The 17,984-nt window shown below is 47.8% G+C and overlaps 1 protein-coding gene across 1 annotated transcript in view; it reads right to left on the reverse strand.

The window, feature by feature from the left end:
• Positions 1–236: 236 nt before the first annotated feature.
• Positions 237–17,984, reverse strand: part of Fto (FTO alpha-ketoglutarate dependent dioxygenase) — a 366,039-nt gene continuing 348,291 nt past the window's right edge. Inside the window, exon 9 of the mRNA XM_052727800.1 lies at positions 237–2,420. Within this exon, the coding sequence (XP_052583760.1) occupies positions 2,267–2,420 (154 nt within the window). The 3' untranslated portion in view covers positions 237–2,266. The remainder of the gene's footprint in view (positions 2,421–17,984) is intronic.

The following is a 17,984-nucleotide window of genomic DNA, read 5'->3' on the forward strand; positions in this document are numbered from 1 at the left end:
CTGAGTGTAGTGCATCTTTCAGACCCCCTTTCTCAAGTGAGCTGGAGCCTGTCAGCCGGGAAAGGCTGGTAGGAAAGTGGGTAGGAGCAACTGGAGAATGTGAGAACCACTTCCATTCACCCAGCAAAGCAGACCTCCAACCCCCTGCCCCCTCCTCCCACCCCACCCACCCCCATACTCCTACCCCCTTCCGTTCATCCCCCCCCGCCACGTGCAAGGAAAAAGCACAGACGCTCTTCGGTTTCTCATCTTTTAATTCTTTATTGTGTATGAACGGATGCACACAGCACAGCAGTACAAGCAGACCATGAACACAGTTCAACAGGAAGAACACGTACTGAGCACTGGACACTACTGCTTTCTACTAAAGGGTGTGAGCAAGCAGGTTTAGAAAGCACTGCTGGGGGAGCGTGTTTACAAAATGATGACAAGGAGCAGCAGGGTCGAAGCAGAGCACAGAGGTCACAGACACTGCCATGCGAGGAGAGACCAGGGGCTCATAGGTGTCCTGACTTCTAAAGAGAATGCAGACATTTTTATTTTATGTGAATCTCCCAGTTTTTCATTTTGGCACCTAATGGAATAGAGCATAGAAGAAATATCATGGAGCCTAATAAACCACAGAGCCAGATGGCTGGGGATGGTGGTGGTGGGCCAGTCTGTGACATCGGAAGCCACCTACAGCTTACTTAGGTCATGTCATCTCCTCTGTGTCAGTACCCTGTGAGAATGTACCTCCCCTCTCTACTGAGGAAGTAGCGGCTCAGTGACTAAAGGCCTGAGAGACTCGGGTCCCTGCACCAGGAAACCCTAGCTGCTTGTGAAATGCAGCTCCTGTGGCTAACTCTGGGCGGAGGGCACCTGAAATGGAATCCTGGCTGCAGCCAAACAACTGTTGATTGTGTACCCTTCCATATGCAGAACGTACCGACTAATACAAGAAAATCGAGGGCTGAGGGACTGGCCTAACTGTTGCCAACATTTCTGGGGCCACCAAAAGGCCTCAGGCCAGCAGAAGGAGGTGTGGGCCACGAGACACAGAGAGCAGAGGGTTGCGGCGGGGGAGGAAGGGTGCTACTTCCAGGTCAGCTCACATAACAACACTAACACGTATCGGATGCTCAGCGGTGTGCTAGAAACTGCTTTAGGTCTGTAGTTCGGTCATATCACTTAATCTTCATGTTGGGGGCTGACACTTTTAACATCTCCCATCATACAGATGAGGAAACCGAGACACAGGGACATGCGAAGGTCACAGAGTGAGTGGAGAACTTAATCCGGGCACTTTGAAATTAGGATCCAGGCTGAACATCTCCCCGTAGTCTCGGATGCTCTGGCATCCCAGGGATGGGGAGTTGGCTCCTTCAAGTCCCCATGCCACCTGTCAGTACCTGTGAATGGGGGAATTTTAAAAGAAATGCTAACTCCACGAAACAGTGTCTGGAGGGCTGGCCTCTGTCATGGGATCAGGGAGGCCCCGTAAAGACAGGATGCGGCTGTTTCCTTTGCTGCCCCTTCCTCTTCCTGTGTGTGCTGCACAGGGCTCACAGTCGGGCCCTCAGTGAGCTTTGTCTCCGAGGAGGGAGATTACTGTTCAGCGATTGTTTTTCATTTCTTTCCTCCACAGCAAGAGCTGCTACAGAAAACTGTAAGAGGGACCGCCTGCTTGGAAACTTGCAACAGAGACATCCATATGTGTTGTCTAAAACCACTCACCGGCACCCTCCTGCCAGACACCTGACATGCGGCCAGGGCAACTGAAGAATGGATTTTTAACTCCAATCGGGCTGAATGTAGGTCTGCGCAGCCACAGTGAGCTAGCTAGGAACTGCCATCTTGGATGGCCCAACCGCCAGAAGCCAAGGTGAGCAGCTGGGATGGATGTTTCCAGTTCTGTGGTCCCTCCCATGCCTGGGTCTACTCCCAGTTTCTGAGGTGGCTAGCCATAGAGGAAAAGAGGTGAGGCTTGTCACAGGCTTACCTTATCCCTGTTGCTGCCCTGGGGACAAAAGGAGTCCCAAGGGAAAAAACGAGTGGGGAATATTTGTTTCGCAGAGGAGGGGGTGTTCTAGTTTAACATCAAATCAGATTAAAACACGAGTGATTTTTCAACATTTCAGTATCTGTGGGCTTTATTGTCTAGCTGTTCTGAATCAGAACCCAGTATAACCTATGGGTCGAGTGGCGTCTACACTACCCTTGTGCAAGGTTTGGGGAGGAAAGCCAAGGATAGCTTTTCCCTCTCCACTTAAGACTTGTGCTTCCTTTAGGGTTTTGCTTCCAGAAGCTGGCTTCTGATCTCCGCAACCACTTCCGTGAGGTCAAAGGGCAGAGGCATGGAAGGGTCATCCTTCTCCCAGTAGGGCCGGCAGTCTGGTTTCTGATGAGCTGATAAAGTCCGGACCACTCGGGACTGGCACCTAGGAGAGGAAGAGCAGGAGTTAATTCACCGGGAAAGCACCGGAAGCTCCAGGCTTCTGGGAAACGTGGAGAACAACACCGGCAAACGCTCCGTCGACAGCTGTGAAGGTGAAGAGGAAGGTGAAGTGGGAGTCGATGCTCGCAAGGCGGAAAGAACACATTTCTGAGGAAAACCCGTCCCTCTGAGTGTTGGAGCCTCAAGTTTTTCCAATTCCCAGATCTGTATTATCTCCAGTGGCTTTGGAAAAGCCAATCACCAGGGAAATTGAGTTACTCTGCCTTTAAAATGGTGAATTATTTTTTCATTATCTCAACAGTTATTTAAAGTGTGTGATTAAGCCATTATCAGATTTAAATGTTTGTGGGATTTCGATGTATTACTAGATTACTGGGAAAGATTAAATTGAATTTACTGCATTAAAACGTCCAAGAATAGATTAAACAATATTACAGACCAGGATTGACTTTGGAGATCCTGGAGATTTACAAGTGTCCCAGCCTGCTGGGCTCAGAAAAAAGGCACTCCAAGGAGAGAGAGGTTTATAAGGATATATGCAAATAGAGGTTAATAATCATTTCCGCTGATGAATAGGTGGGAAACTTCCACCAAATTAAATTAAGAGGCTAGCAAGAGTTAGTCCCCAAGGAAAACACTTAAATCACCGTTTTTATTAAATGGATTATTCATCAATAGTAGAGAAATTAATTATCATATGCAGCTAAATTATAGCCTGGTAGGAAAAAGTTGGGGTAACACCCTCCCATCTCTGAGGCACCACCCTCTTGGAGAGTCGAGCTCATCTAAAATTGGGCTTGGGAAATGCTTTGGTTTCAGCTCTAGTTATCTGAAACATAAGGGTCATAGAAAGAGAAATGGGTACGATAAGTAACAAACGATTTCTTACAGGGAGAGCACACGCACCAAACCTGTGCTTACACCAGCTCTGTAGGGACCCCTACCGCTGCCACCCACCCCTCCCCACCCCTGCTGTCAGCTGGAGAGCGGCCACACCCACTTCAAGTCAGAGGACTGGGTCAGATCTTCATGGAAAGACATTTCTTCTCTGGGGGATTATTAATGGTGAGGGGATTCCCAGGGGAAAGCATACTTCAACTTTACACCTATTTTCGCATGTGGTTAATTGCTATACCAGCATCCTATGCACTCAATCCGTCGTACATTACACGTAACATTCCAATATATCTTCTGCTCTCTGCATCAGACCCTGATAATAGCGTCTGTTAACACGCACTAAGTACTATTATGTAGCACATCACTTCATAAATAATAAGATTAGCTGACCTCGGGGCCCCAAGAAGAGTAATGTGTTTAAATGTTCTCATTATTTATTTAAAACAAGAATTAAAGCAACAGAAGCAGCTCTCGACAATCCTCTTAGCATAAATATTCAACTGTTTGTGCTGATAAGCACACACGGCATGGAGGGGCAGAGGGCACGCTCTGCAGCCTACTTCATAATAGGTGCTGGAGCCCACGCAGCTTGCTGCCGCCCTTCTCGGGGTGCATCTCTGCAAGTCCTGTGACAGTCTCTAAATCACTTGAAAGAGACGAGGGGGGAATTAATATTCAAGGGAAGCTGCGACTAATTACAAAGGGACCCAGCAAAGCTTTTTAAATTGTGCTTTCTCTCGACCTCAGAATCGCAGAGTAATGCTCAATTTACTGGGCAGGGAAAGTTATTCCAAATTGAGCATTTCAATCTCACAGTGGATAAATTATCCGTGCACATATTATCCTGCTTGGCAGATTAAAGGGCTGTGATAAGTGTTGATCCACCTAGAATATCATAAGGTTTGTAAAAAGTCAATAGAGATGCTTTCTCAGCTGTCAAATGGTTTTGCCTCCTCACTTTGAGAAAGTACTAAAAATATTCAGAGCCATGGCAGAGCTGTGTGAACGCTGGCCTGCTTCTGTGCAAGCTGCCTCCCGGATTGCTGCTACTGTTCCCACCAAGGATGGCTGATGAGGGATCTACCTGGTTTCATAAAGACCCTGGCAGGCTTGGAGTGGTATACATACATACATACATACATACATACATACATGTGTGTGTGTATGTGTGTGTATGTATGTGTGTGTGTGTGTGTGTGTGTGTGTGTGTGTGTGTGTGTGTGTGTGTTACACACAGCCACTGACTCCATATGGGTTAGGACAAGAACCTTTGTTGAGCTTCTCGGGGGCCCAATTCAGCTATACTAAAATTGCTGTAAAATTCTTCTCGACGGCCATTACTCCTTGCTAACTTCCAAAAACCAGCGTGAGGGCTAAGCAGGGCTCCATGTTGAGAAGGGACTCCTGCTCCCTCGAGCTGTTCAGTGTTGCACCAGACTGTGGAAGGGGACAAGAAGAGGTTGGGGGTGATCTGGAGGCTTGCCCTCTTTTGCTCAAATCACCCCGTCTGCTGGGGTCCTGGTGTCCTTAGGTGGGGCCGAAGGGAGATGGCAGCATCAAGGGTCATGGTGTGTTCTCTGGAGATGCTGCTTCGGAGGGACACGTCATTTGGGCAGTTCTTTATCTTACGGGGCTGTGGGTTCTTGTCTATCTAAAGGTAAGAATAACCACAACGGCCCAGTAGTTCCTGCTACCTATGCATTTGTTTTCAGTTACCCACAGTCAACCGATGGAACATTCTAGAAATAATTTGTATGTTTTAAATTGTGCACGATTCTGAGCAGTGTGATGGGACCCTGTGTCCCACCCAGGATGTGAGTCACCTGTGTCTCTCATAACCATGTAAGTACATAGTACGAACTACTTGGTCCACATCGCCATGATCTTGAGTCACAGAGGGCAGACAGTCCTCCTGACATAATGTCAGAAGGTCAACAGTGGCCCCAGGCTACATCAAAGCACCTATGTTAATGTCACCCATGCCAGCTCACCTCCTCATTGGAGACACCTCACAGTACCACCCTCAGGGTGAGTGGCTCCTATGGTATTTTGAGAAAGACAACTAAATTCATCTAACTCCATTTAACAGTGCACTGTTAAAATGGTTCTGGTGCTCATCTTTCTTTCTGTGCCTATCTTTAATTTAAACTTTATCCTAGGCATGTATGCCCAGGAAAACTTATTATTATTATCAACCATTATTTCAAGCATGCCCGAGGAATCTGGGGAAATATTCCCTACAAGAAAGCTGGTGTGTGTGTGTGTGTGTGTGTGTGTGTGTGTGTGTGTTGCAGTAATAACATCCTGACTTTGCTGTGATTAAATGAACGAACAGAGATAGCGTTTGGGATACTGCCCAGCACACAGCTCAGTAACTATTAAATATCACCACTATCATTCCTTCCACCATGAGTGACAGTGACAGATAAGTGATGCCACCAGAGTCCTGACTGTTGCACAGTGGCTCCCTCCTCCTTCCAAAGTCCCTGGTGGGGTCTTTGGACAGGTTCTCTAGGGAAAGCTCGGCAGCCTTGGCATGGTTCTTTCTGCCTTGAATCAAACAGCCTGTGGCTGAATCTTGCCACAAGTAGCATCCTGAGACATGAGGCTTACCCAGCGAAGCCGCCGGCAGGCTATAGTGCGCAGACTCAGCAGGACCAGCAGCCACCAACCCACACTAAGGAAGGAGTGGTGGCTGCTTCGTGTGGACTTGCCACTTACTGGAACCATGCTGGGTTGTTTGTTAGCATGCGTACCCTGTATCCTACAGTCCCCTGCACAAGAGAGGGGCCATGAGTGTCTTAACGATGTGCTTTAGAAATGCCAAGCATGATGGTATAGTTAGCACCACCTACTCCTACTCATAGGGAATGGCTAGAGAGGTGCCAGACAGAGTCTGCAGAAAAGAGAGTCAACCTGAGGTCTGATGCAGGAGCTGAGGGAAAATACTTTGTTGTCTCCTGATCTGTGCAACCCTGACCTTCCAGGGTTACTTTGCTTCTCTGCCACCAGTGGCAGGTTCTAAACCATACTGTCAGGTGGAGAAGGCTCACTTGAGCTCGGTCTCTGCGGAGTGCATTCTCTCAAGCTTTATCGTCTGAGGTAGGTTTTTCTGTTACTTGCAACCCAAAGAACCTGATGATGCCTGCCACTCTTGCCACATTTTACAAGATCCATGGTCACAGTCCCACCATGCGTCCATGTAACTGCTGATAGTGTACAGCATGCACACAAACTGTCTGTGCTTGAAATGATAAACTTGAGGGCTTTTGCTAGGAAATAAGCAGTTTCCGCAGCCAGAACTGGATGATCTTCCCAGAACATCTAAAAGATCCTACCCAACTTAGTGCTCTTCCCAGCTCTTCCCATCCCTAGTTACCCAGTATGAAGGTCACAGCTTCCCCTTCTGACCTCCATTCTCATCTCTTAAGGGAAAAATTCCAGTTTTGGGTGCTTCTGGAGTTAGCAAGGAAACCTGGATCTCCTTAGAAAATCCTGCCCCTCTCTTGAAATACTTAAAGGGGAGTCAAACAAAACAGAACAAAATAAAACAAAAACTACAAGCCCTTTATCCCTCTCTTGCCCAAATTCACCAGGCTTCCATTCAAACAACTCAATGGGCCACCCTCAAAGCTCTCCGCTGCTCAGGAATGGTTCTCTCTGAATGACCTAGTTAGAGTGCAGGAAGGTGGCTGGCCCAGAGGTCCTGCAGCCTCCACCCTGAGGTGTAACTTACTGATTTCCCCCAGGGCTTCCCTCACATCTGGGTGATCAAGACGGCAGCTACATTAGTGAACATCGGCCACCATGCTAAAATTAACCACTTTAGCTAAAGTGTGTGTTAATTATGGGTATGCAAGCAGTCAATAAAGGTTAATGCAAAAGTCAAAGGATAAATTTCTTCCCTTATCGCGTCACTTCACAGACTAAATGACTAACATTATACTTTGTGTTTTTAATCAATAGGTTTTACAGTAATGTGCTGGCCATTGATTTTAAGAAAACACATATGGTTCTTCCTTGTCCCTAAATTTTGCAACAAATAAAGAAGGACAGGTAACATTTCCGACACTCTCCAGACAATGATAAAGTTTCAGGACAAATGGTTTCTGCTAATAGACTCACAAGGATGGACAAGCTAAACACCCACAAACTTCATGGAGAAATAGCACCGAGCACAGGTCAAGAAGAGACAAGAAAAACGAACCACTAAATGAGAGTTCTTTACTGGGAAGAAGAAAGCAGACACTAAGGAAAATAGTTACAATCTGTTATTTGAAAGTCCAACACCCACGAGCTGTGGATCCCCCGCCCCTTCAAACAGCTGAGGAGATAACAGGGGTTGGGTCTAGATTACTATTCGCAGGAGCCCTGCTTTATCCCAGGTTAACCCAAAGGCTGGCAGGAACCTGGGTGGGCCCAGGACCCTGCACAGAAGATGGCTGCCCTTTGCATTACATCCTATCTTTATCATGGATTTCCATTTGGATCAAAATGGGTCCTGTCCATCAACTACTTAGCTATTCTTGCCAAACTGAGATATTTGGGAGATTTCAAACCACTTGTGGGGCGGGGGTGGGGGGACACAAACATTTTTTTTCCTTATTTCTAAGATTCTTGCTATGGCAAATGACTGAACGACCTTCCCTTTTCTCCTTTTCACCCCCAGGCTTTGAAGTTCTTACAAGCGTTATCTGCAGAAATAAATGATACCTGTTTATCCTTCAAGTGCATAAGCCCTCTCTCATTACAGCCTCTGGGTGACCTTGAGAAAATATCTCAAGCTGTCAGGTTTCTCAGCTGTTACATGAAGTATACGGTCCTCTGCTCTGCTGGGTTACGGGGGAGATGAGATCAAGTCATGCATATGAAGCCTTCCAAAGTAGGTAAAGTACGCATAAAGGTAATCACACCAACATACCCACCTCCTATAGGGTGCGCAATCTAGTTTTAAAATGAAGCTGATAATGCAATGTTATCCAGGAAGGCTCTTAGCACTTGGGAATAAAAAGGAAGTAACTGATGCTTCCGAAGCAAGACTAGTTTAAACTAGTAACATCATTAGAAAAATCTCTCATGACTAATGAAGTAGTCAGAATTTCCCCTGGGATTTTCACCTACAGTGAGGTGAGGGTCACTCTGGCTAAAGTTAGTTAGGAGACTGCTTTAGGATGTCAACCCTATCCAAATACATTCTCTCAAACAATAAACACCAGTTGCAAGGCTTATGAGGCCTCAAGGAAAAAACACTGGGGAGATCCATGCTAACCCACAAAGCCCAAGAGCCTGGAGCAGCGCAAAGAAAGCAGGAGATAATGACTGGAGGGCCACGGTTTCCTAAGGCCTGAGCTCTCAGGGAGCTGGAGATCAGTGTGGCTACCCAAAGTATCTGTCGCACTCAGCCTCTCTGGACACTGAGAGTCAGCACATCCGCCACACAGAGTGAGGCAGCATTTTCTATCTAGCATGGCCGCCCATTCCTTACCACATGCATGATTTAAGGGGTTTATCCACGTTGTCCCTCTTAAACCCACTATTTAAAATCTAACCTCGGACCATTTCATCGCACTGTTTCGCACAGCCTCACGGTATTTTGTGTCAATTTATTTCAGTATGAGCATGTGTGCAGGCAGGGATATAATGATCTCAGCCTTAGGCTGCCATGGTGGTGGCATGCCTAAGATTTCAGCACAGAGGAGAAAAAGCAGGAGGATTATTAGTTCAAAGCCAGTCTCGGTTACTGAGACTCTCTCTCTCTCTCTCTCTCTCTCTCTCTCTCTCTCTCTCTTTCTATACACACACACACACACACACACACACACACACACACACACACACACACACACACATATATATACACTCACAGACACAGACACACACGCCTTTGAAGCATGTGACACGCAAACTTAGCCTTGGCACTCTAACCCGTCTTTGTGGATTTTTATTGCTGCTATTCTCACATTATGGAAAACGCTAACAATGAGGAGCCACCTTATCTTAGTTACCATGATGATCTACTTTGTAAAGGTGATCTCATAAGTTAGCTTTCCAGTTTTACATAACTCAGCTTACCTAATGCCGAAGCAGTTCCTAACTGAATTTCCGTGAGGGGCCCGCCTACTCTCCCTGTGAAAGGCTTTTCACCTCCTGCCTCCATGTCACATTAGTATTTTCAGATCAGTATAGTCCACACACATCAGAGGGAGGCCATCTTTCTTTCCTCTGGCTCGACATACCTTTTTAGCAGACAGTACTTTTCAAACACAGACACTTGAACCTGGGTTTAAATCCTAGATGTATATTGATCTTTGCACCTCCCACCATGGGAAGAAAGGAGGAGTCTAATAAACAAAAGGCTGTACAGATGCTTTTCAAAGGCTCCAAATACCAAATAAACCTGAAACACTTTTGAATACCAAGATGATGCTACCAATCCCAACCGGTCATTGCCCAAGAGATGGCTAGGTTGCTCAGCACAGGCAGCCTGCTGTCTGGATCTTGGTCAAACACTCTGTTTGTGTGGATGGAGTGCTGACTGTACCATTCTGATGGCTGGGCCAAGGAAGTAGCTGGAAAGAGCCAGCTACTGAAACTCACACCTCTTTGAGACTCAAAAAGCATTTCCTGTATAAAGTAACTTTCAGAGCTCCCAACTCTTTCCTTCAGAACGCAGAAGACCCATAATTTGTCTGAAAAATAATATTAGCCCTAATGTCACCCAAAAACTACAGGTAGCATGCTTTGGATATGAAGCACATACCCAAAGGCTTGACTTCAGAGGTGCAGTGCTGGGAAAGTAAGTGATTGGCTCATGAGGGTTCTGATCCAATCAATGAATTAACCCATTCATGGATTCCCAATTAAATGGATCATTGGCTCACTGGAGGTGTGCCACTGAAGGCTATGTCTTGTTCCTAGCCTTTTGCTCTGTCTCTTAGCTTCCTGTCTGTCAAGAGGTGAGCAGTCTATTACATCATGTTCCTGCCACCATGATGTCTGTCTGCCTCACTATTGGCTAGATAGACCAAGGCCAGTCAACCACAGGCAGAAACCTCTGAACCCATGAGCCAAAATGAATATTTCCTGCTATACGCTGTTTATCAGGGAATGAGCATCAAAGTCTTTGTTTTGTTTTATTTTTTAAAGGAGAAAGAGCAAAGAGCTTTCCAACTTTGGGATTCTAAGAAGAGACTTCCTTTGCTAACGGCTTCTGGTCTTCCTGGCTCAGGGACCGGGGCAGAGGCTCTACCAGAGACAGAAAGGTGCTCAGAGTGTGGCCGGATCAGGAGGTAATGAGATGGGGATGCAAGAGCTTCCTGCCATTTTAAGTCAGGAACCCTTTCTAGTCACAATATGGCCCAAAGGCATCTCTAGTCTTTTTGCAGGAGCCTAAAGGAATGCCATGTCCTCTTCTATCGTTAATGTGGCCTGCCTCGGTCAGAGCTCTGCGCCCTGTCTAGGTGATTATCCTGCAAGGTCCTCCCAGCATCCCCTTACTCCCGTTGCTCTGGAAATGGCCCTCCGAGGTTTGTTGGGGTTTTTGTTGCCATGGCAGAAGTACAAAGTTATTCTAGATCATGCCACTGCTCCTTCAGTGACAACTTTCAGACCAAAGAAACAGCAAAAATGCTGCTGGAAACACAAGGCTGCCGGTAATGCACACTGCGTGCAGACACTCTGTACAATTTCCATGTAAATGTCTTGTCCCCAGAAGGAACTGAAGTCCAGAAAATTAACTAATCAATTCACGCTTTTATGACCAAACATACATAGGCTAGAGTCTGGCTTCAAGGCCAGACTCATCTGACTTAGAACCTCAAGTTCTTTATACTGTTCAAAAACGCAAACGAAGAACGAATTCCGTGGGGGGGGGGTGGGTGGGTATCTATACTAAAATGCATAAGCCCCAAGTCAGACTCTCCAGAGGAGGGTCCTGAGAACCTTAGTTTTTATAAGTGACTTTGAAGAGCAGGCCATTCAGGACAAACCTGTACCATATAAACTTACCCAGAGGACCACAGTGATGCTAAGGCAGGGTCATGGGGGACACAGGGTGTCTTTGCGATCATGCAGAGCTAATACTGAATTCATCTAAGGAGGAAACCAGAGACAGGATGGCTTCTGTAGATATGCAACGGGGCCTGGTAAGCGGACAACCAGTGACCTTCCAGGCTCAGAGCATCCAGCAGGTCTCCCAAGGTCCTTCCCCCCACTTCAGGAATGCTGGCAGGCTCACGGAACCACTTATTAAGAGACTGCTTGGCCCACCTCTCGGGTGTAAATCCGGGAGGCAGAAGGTTGAGAATAATTTTATCCCAGGTTCATTTGTCGGCTTGTCAGTTGCATAATGATGGTGATGAATGGGCTACCTTGACAGCAGAACATTTAGGAGCTGCTGACCTTTGATCTCTGGTCACATGATAGGGTCACCTGAAGCCTGCATGACTTCTACCTGCTCAAGGGTAACAATATAAAGGTCAAACGGGTTGGCGGGTCTATGTATCAAGTCTGAGGCAACTTGGTTGGATGCTTTAAGAGAGGCCGGGTTGGGTTCCCCGGCACACAAAGCTACGGACGCACTGCAGAAATGTGCTTGACAAAAGATATACAATTTCAAAGGAGGCTAGAGTGGCTTTCCTTGCAAGGGAATAGAATGAACTCATTATTTTTAAAGGGCAACAATGAAAACAAACACTTGGAAGAAAATATATTCTGCCAGTGACTCAGCCATTGGGAGGGAAGCACACGGCCATATGACTTAATGAGTGTTATTAATGCCGTACCTGCGCCGTGGCAGAAGGTCCAATTGGATGCAATTACTGGAACAAAATCCCCACTGGGTATGATCAAGCCCTGCTTTCAGCCATAAAATACGGCCTCTCCACTGTCTCTCTGTCAGCACAACACCCCACAAAGGGCTATGATTGACAAAAGATAACTCTTTCCAATTTCATGACTTCCCTGTTGCTTGAAACCTAAGTCAAGTTTGCACGGGATAGTCTCAAACTTCAGAAAGACTCTAGAATAACTTAGGACCAGAAATTCAAGTCAGCGTGGTTTGTAGACACACTCATAACATTTCAAAAAGCATTTCTTCCTGCAAATCTCAGGATTTGGAAATGCTAGGATTTTTTTTTCAAATGTTTGGGAAAATTCCATTTATTCAGAATCAGATAATAGCTGTCACATGGGTAATAAACATAGTTATAAAAATAAAAGCAGGAGAGCCAATGCCATTGATTTCCCCAAACTAGAAATTACATAACCTGGGCAAGAAGCAGATGTCACAGAAAAATCTGATTTATACAGAGGGTCTGGTTTTTACAAAGGCTGTTTGCCTGCAGAGTCAAAGACAGACAGACACTGGAGCATAATCCATTCATGCTCTGGAGAGATAAGCCAAGCAAAGGACAATGGCTCACTGAATCTAGGGCCAGATGTTCTGACTTAGGGTCGAGCACTGGAGTTGTAAGCTGTGAACAAAATCTGCGTCTCTGTTCCCCATATGCTCACCTGTCGGTCTGTCTCCACGGCACTGTGGCTTTCAGAAATACTTCTTTTTTTTTTTTTTTTTTTGGTTTTTCGAGACAGAGTTTCTCTGTGTAGCTTTGCGCCTTTCCTGGAACTCACTTGGTAGCCCAGGCTGGCCTCGAACTCACAGAGATCCGCCTGGCTCTGCCTCCCGAGTGCTGGGATTAAAGGCGTGCGCCACCACTGCCCGGCCCAGAAATACTTCTGAGTAACCTGCTTAACTGGGGTTTGGATGCCGAGAAACTCCCCCTCGGGTCCATTTTAACCCTATTTGCAACTTGAGGCCCAAGAACGTCTCAAAGGTCCATGCTGCTTGCAGTAGGGAGCTCGGGATCACCCAATACCAAGTGCTGAGCAACAGTCTACATTTAGACTCCAAAGAAGATGGGCCACACACAAGAGACGCCTGCTCACTAAGGACACACCAGACTTCTGATGTAGATTCATGCTTTGCACAGACTTAACAGGTAAGTGGAAGTCAAAATGCTGCTGGGCATGGTGGTGAGCACCTGTAATCTCAGTACTTGGGAGGAGAGAGGAAGAAGGAGGAAGAGTTTGAGGCTAGCGTGGGCTACAAAGCCAGTGTTCTTACCATGGTCCAGAAGACCCTTCTCCACTTCCTGTGTATTTGTCTCCAGTTCTCTGGTTTTCCCTCTTTCCACTGGTCTGCTTGTGCATTTGGCTCCATACACACTGGCTTATTTGTTCTTCCTCTAGCAGGCCAAGAACACACTCAGGGTATTAGTATGCCGTTCCTTCCACCCAGAACTCCCCCCTCTTATGTCTATGGCGCTAACCTGCCCTCCTGCCCTCCTGCCCTCCGAGATACAGCTCAGGGACTGAAGAAAGGCTTTCTGGTGGTTCTGCTCACTGCTCTCTTCTCCAGGCCTAGAGTAGGTTTTGATACACGAAGACCTGGGAACACACTAATGACTGGAAACACTTGTAGCCGAACTGCTTGGATGACATCAATCTCCCTATTGCATAGCCCTAACAATAGCAATGGAGAGTACGTGGCACACTGAACAGGGTGGTAATAATAATGTCATTACTACCTGTGCACAAGGAGGGTACTGTGGTGGGGAGGACGTGGGTCTGAGAATCTAGGACATTGCTCTGCCACTACTTTACCCTGTGACCTCAGATAAAATCTTGACTTTCTGGCCACCCTGGCTCACCTGTATGATGAGGGGTTGGGTGAGATAACCCGTAAGAACCTCCCCAACTCTGAACAAAGATGCACACACACTATCTCACACGCTTCTTACCACTAGGGTAGGACACAGAGGTGTTATCTCATCATTGGGGACAAATGACTGGGGGCCTTGTTCCAGGTCACAAGGCCAGAGTGTCACACAAACCAGAACTTAGGTCACTGTTTAGCCAAGCATTTTTCTTTCTTGATAGGATCAGAAGTACCACCAGACACTGTCATTGTGGTTTAAAAGCTGTGTTTGCAGGCAGGTTCTGGTTCTCTCAGACATGACACTGTGCATGGGAGACTGCTGTGCCACTGGTCAGAGTGTACAGGCTCTAGGCTGTCATTTCATTTGCAGGCCGGAGAGCATTACTCCTTTGCAGGGACCTTTGTGGTCGGTGGTGTGGCTCTTATGAAGAAGAGAAGCCCAAAGCATAGCATGCTTGAACTCAGCATTCCTCTATGGCCTCTGCATCACTTCCTGCCCTGACTCCTCTCAATGATGGAGAGTGACATGGGAGTGCCAGCCGAAGGAAACCTCCTTTCCTCCCAGGTTGGTTTTGGTCAGGATGCTTTATTACAGTGGTAGAGAGCAACTAGAACAGGCAGTAGACTAGGCAAGGGTGCAGATTTGTGGAGCCTGCATTTGGCTGCTGGCGGGGGGGGGGGGGGGGGGGGACGGACGGACAGGAGCTGTGGTGGTTAAAGGGGATGGATGCTCATCTTTGTTTCACACTCAAGAAGTCGGGGGTGTAGGTCCCTGGAAGACAGTCCATAAATTTATAGGAACTTGCTGCTCCCTCTAGGTTCTGCTCCGCCATCCACAGATGACTGTCTTTCTTGAAGTCCCCTGTGGTCCAATGTGTTCTAGCCACCATACTGGAGTCCCAGTCAGGGAGGAGGAGGGGAAGAAAGTGAAATATGCCCCTCTTCCTAAGAAGGCCAGCCCACAAGGGAAGCTGGGAAGTGGCTGGCCTGGCCCTTCCTCTCCCATCAAAAGCAAGATTCTATATAAAGGAAGTAGGAACGAGGAGAAACCAGTACTTTTCTGCTGTCGTCTGTAAGCTACAGTAAGATGGTCTTTTGTAGAGACAAACGCTCCTTGGCGTTAGATGGGTATGTGAAGAAAAGAGAGAATGGGAACATTGGCGAGGCACTGGCAGGGTGGCTCTGGCAGCTGTTTACTGGGGAAGAGAATAAGTTACGTCATTGTGGCTGCAGGAGTGTGAGGATGAAGATGGAGTCAGTGAAGCCTAGGGTCTTGGAGGCCACTGTGGAGCCTGGACTGTTCCTGAGGGCTGAACCGCTGAAGAACTTTGCACAGGGGGTCTTCATCCCAGTGCTTTGTAGAAAGCCTCCATGAGAGGAAGCTTCTATGCTCGACCCCACACAGAACTGGCGAAACTCACGGAGAATCTTCCTGGCGTCTCTTGGCTCCCACCTGCTCTGGGGCTGAGAGGGAGGGTAGACTCTGAGCCTTACTGTGCCCACAGTGTTCAGGAATTGCCCCCTTTGCACTAGAACCTAAGAGACAGGTTAAAGCCTCCTGTGATCCTGAGTCCACCCAAGGTGTCCCTGTGCCAGAATTCTGCTCACATCCAGTTTGTGGTGATGTTGCTTTGCTTTTCTTCATTGTGGATTCAGGCTGAGGAAGAGGTCCAGCCTTATATGGACCAGAACCAGAGCTGGGCTGGTTTGAATATGACTTGGCTTGCAAAGTAGTTTTTATACAGAGAGAGCAGACTTAATTCTAAGATTCCCCATGTGCTTCTGGGAACACTATCTCTGAACAGAGTCCCCTGGAACCCTGGGAAGAAAGGAGACTGCCTGAGAGATGGCCCTAGGGGAGTACTGGGGCCCTTAAACCTTTGGCTAACCGGGCACATGGCCTGTTCTCTATCTTGGCCACAGAAAGAGAGAGGCAGGGGATTCAAGGTACTAGCTATTTCTTCTAGTCATGTCCGCTAGCAGATGGCAGGGGCCAGGCACGTTCTTCTGGGCCCTAGGAGCCTGTGGTTCCGTCACTGTCTGGGGGTAACCTTATTCTCCTAGGACCAGCATTTGCTTGCTTGTGAGGTGACCTTGAGGAGGGCACTTAAGAGGCACTGTCTCATCTGTCAAGCTGAGACAGCATGGAGACCTGTAGTCACATCTGGTAAATACTGAAGGGTTGACCAGTACTGGCCACCTCATCTCATAGCCCCTGGCTCCGGGAAGAAGGCTTTTTCACCACACAACAAACGAGCAAGGCCATGTCCTTGCCATGATGTCTGTAGTGATGAGGGGGTGAGGTGGATGACAGAGGCTCTTTGCACAGACACCCAGAGGCCCTCACTGTGGAACCTAGGCACTTTCTCATTTGCCCAAATCCAGAAGGTCATAAGGAATCAAAGGATGACATCTGCTGGAGCAGCATGTCATTAGAGAGGCGTCTGCGGACAGGAGGCCCATTACAAGCCACCTTCAGCTTTTGAAAATGGGCGATTAACGGGGAAGCCCTGCTTCTTCCCAAGCAGAGCGGGAGACGGGCAGCTGGGTATGGCCAGGGCTGGGCGCTGAGCCGGGCCACCATAGTGAGGCCTGATTGGCTGCTGTGACCTCCTGCCCTGAGCCTGGCCTGTTGGGGAGCCAGACTTCTCTTCAGACTGCTAAGTTGCAATTTATTCTTTTTGGAAGAACATTCTGCAGTTGAGAACACCTGGGAGTTCGCCCAGCCTGCCTCACTGAGGCCCATTATGCAGCCTCTGCTGGCTTGCTGATTTCAGTTGCTCTCTCTATGTGCTGACCGCCTCAGAGATGCCTCATGCCCAGAGGTGTCTGACAGTAAGTTCCAAGGCCAGGCTTTGGACATGCCACTCGCAAGTGGCCTTGCCTGTGAAGCATGAATGAAGAAAAGCCAGGAAGGCAGTCCTTCCAAAACGGCCTTTGCTCTGGCCTTCAAGCAACGCCACAAACTCTACTATTGATTCACTTTTTTTTCCCCGCAACCATATGGAGAAAAAAGGATGGTATTTTAAAATGTGATGGCTAGTATGGGGATAGGACCAGGCTACACTGCCTCCTGGGTGAGGAAGACATGTGAGTTCTCCCCAGGGTGGGAAAAGAAGGTGAATGCCTGGCAGTTGTGCCTAGGCCTGCCACATGACTGGCCCTTGGGGAGAGATCTGTCCGGAAGAGCAGCAGACACACAAATACACACTGCACAGGATTTAATTGGTCCTAAGTTAGTCTCCTGGAAGTGCCTGGGAACCACGGTCACTAACTCTTTTAAAATGATTTATAAAGTTCGCTTCCAGGAGAGAGCTCTTTGGGCAGCGGACCTGTGGATTATTTCTCCACTGAGGATCGAGTGAGGATGGCCAACAGCTCCACAGCAGAGGGTGCGGAGCTCTCCCCGGAAAGGGCGGCCTTCCCATTTTCCAGTGAGGGCATTTCCGACAGCCAAGCTTGCTCTTCCCCACTTCAAATCTGACAGAACCTCTGTCCTGAGGAGCTAATCTCACCTGCCGCCCCCTCGGCTTTGACCAAGTTGGAGAGCAGCATCCTCTGGCCCTCCCTGTTTCTCTGTGACATCTTCCGAGCATCTCTCTGGACCAGGTGGCTTATGTCAGTGGCTCCCACCGATGCCGGTGCCGTTAGCATTCCACCTCACAGACGGGAACACTGAGTGGGAATGTAACTTGCCGAACCACCAGAGCCTGCACTCCAGAGCTCATCCTGCAAATCATTCTCCTCGAGTGTTACTGGGTCGCCCCGAAGCTCTAAGTCTGATGATATAGAAGACAGTACAGGAAGACAGAAGAGTGTCCCTCTCTAGCCCGTCTGTTTCCCATGGTGCCATCTTCTGTCCCTCTAACATGCACTGACTGTTCTTTCTTGATTGATCAACTATGGGTATTACACGAAGTATTACATTCTTTT

The sequence above is a fragment of the Peromyscus californicus genome, unplaced genomic scaffold, assembly GCF_007827085.1.
Source record: "Peromyscus californicus insignis strain IS unplaced genomic scaffold, ASM782708v3 Scaffold_8__1_contigs__length_139910024, whole genome shotgun sequence".
NCBI lineage: Eukaryota > Metazoa > Chordata > Mammalia > Rodentia > Cricetidae > Peromyscus > Peromyscus californicus.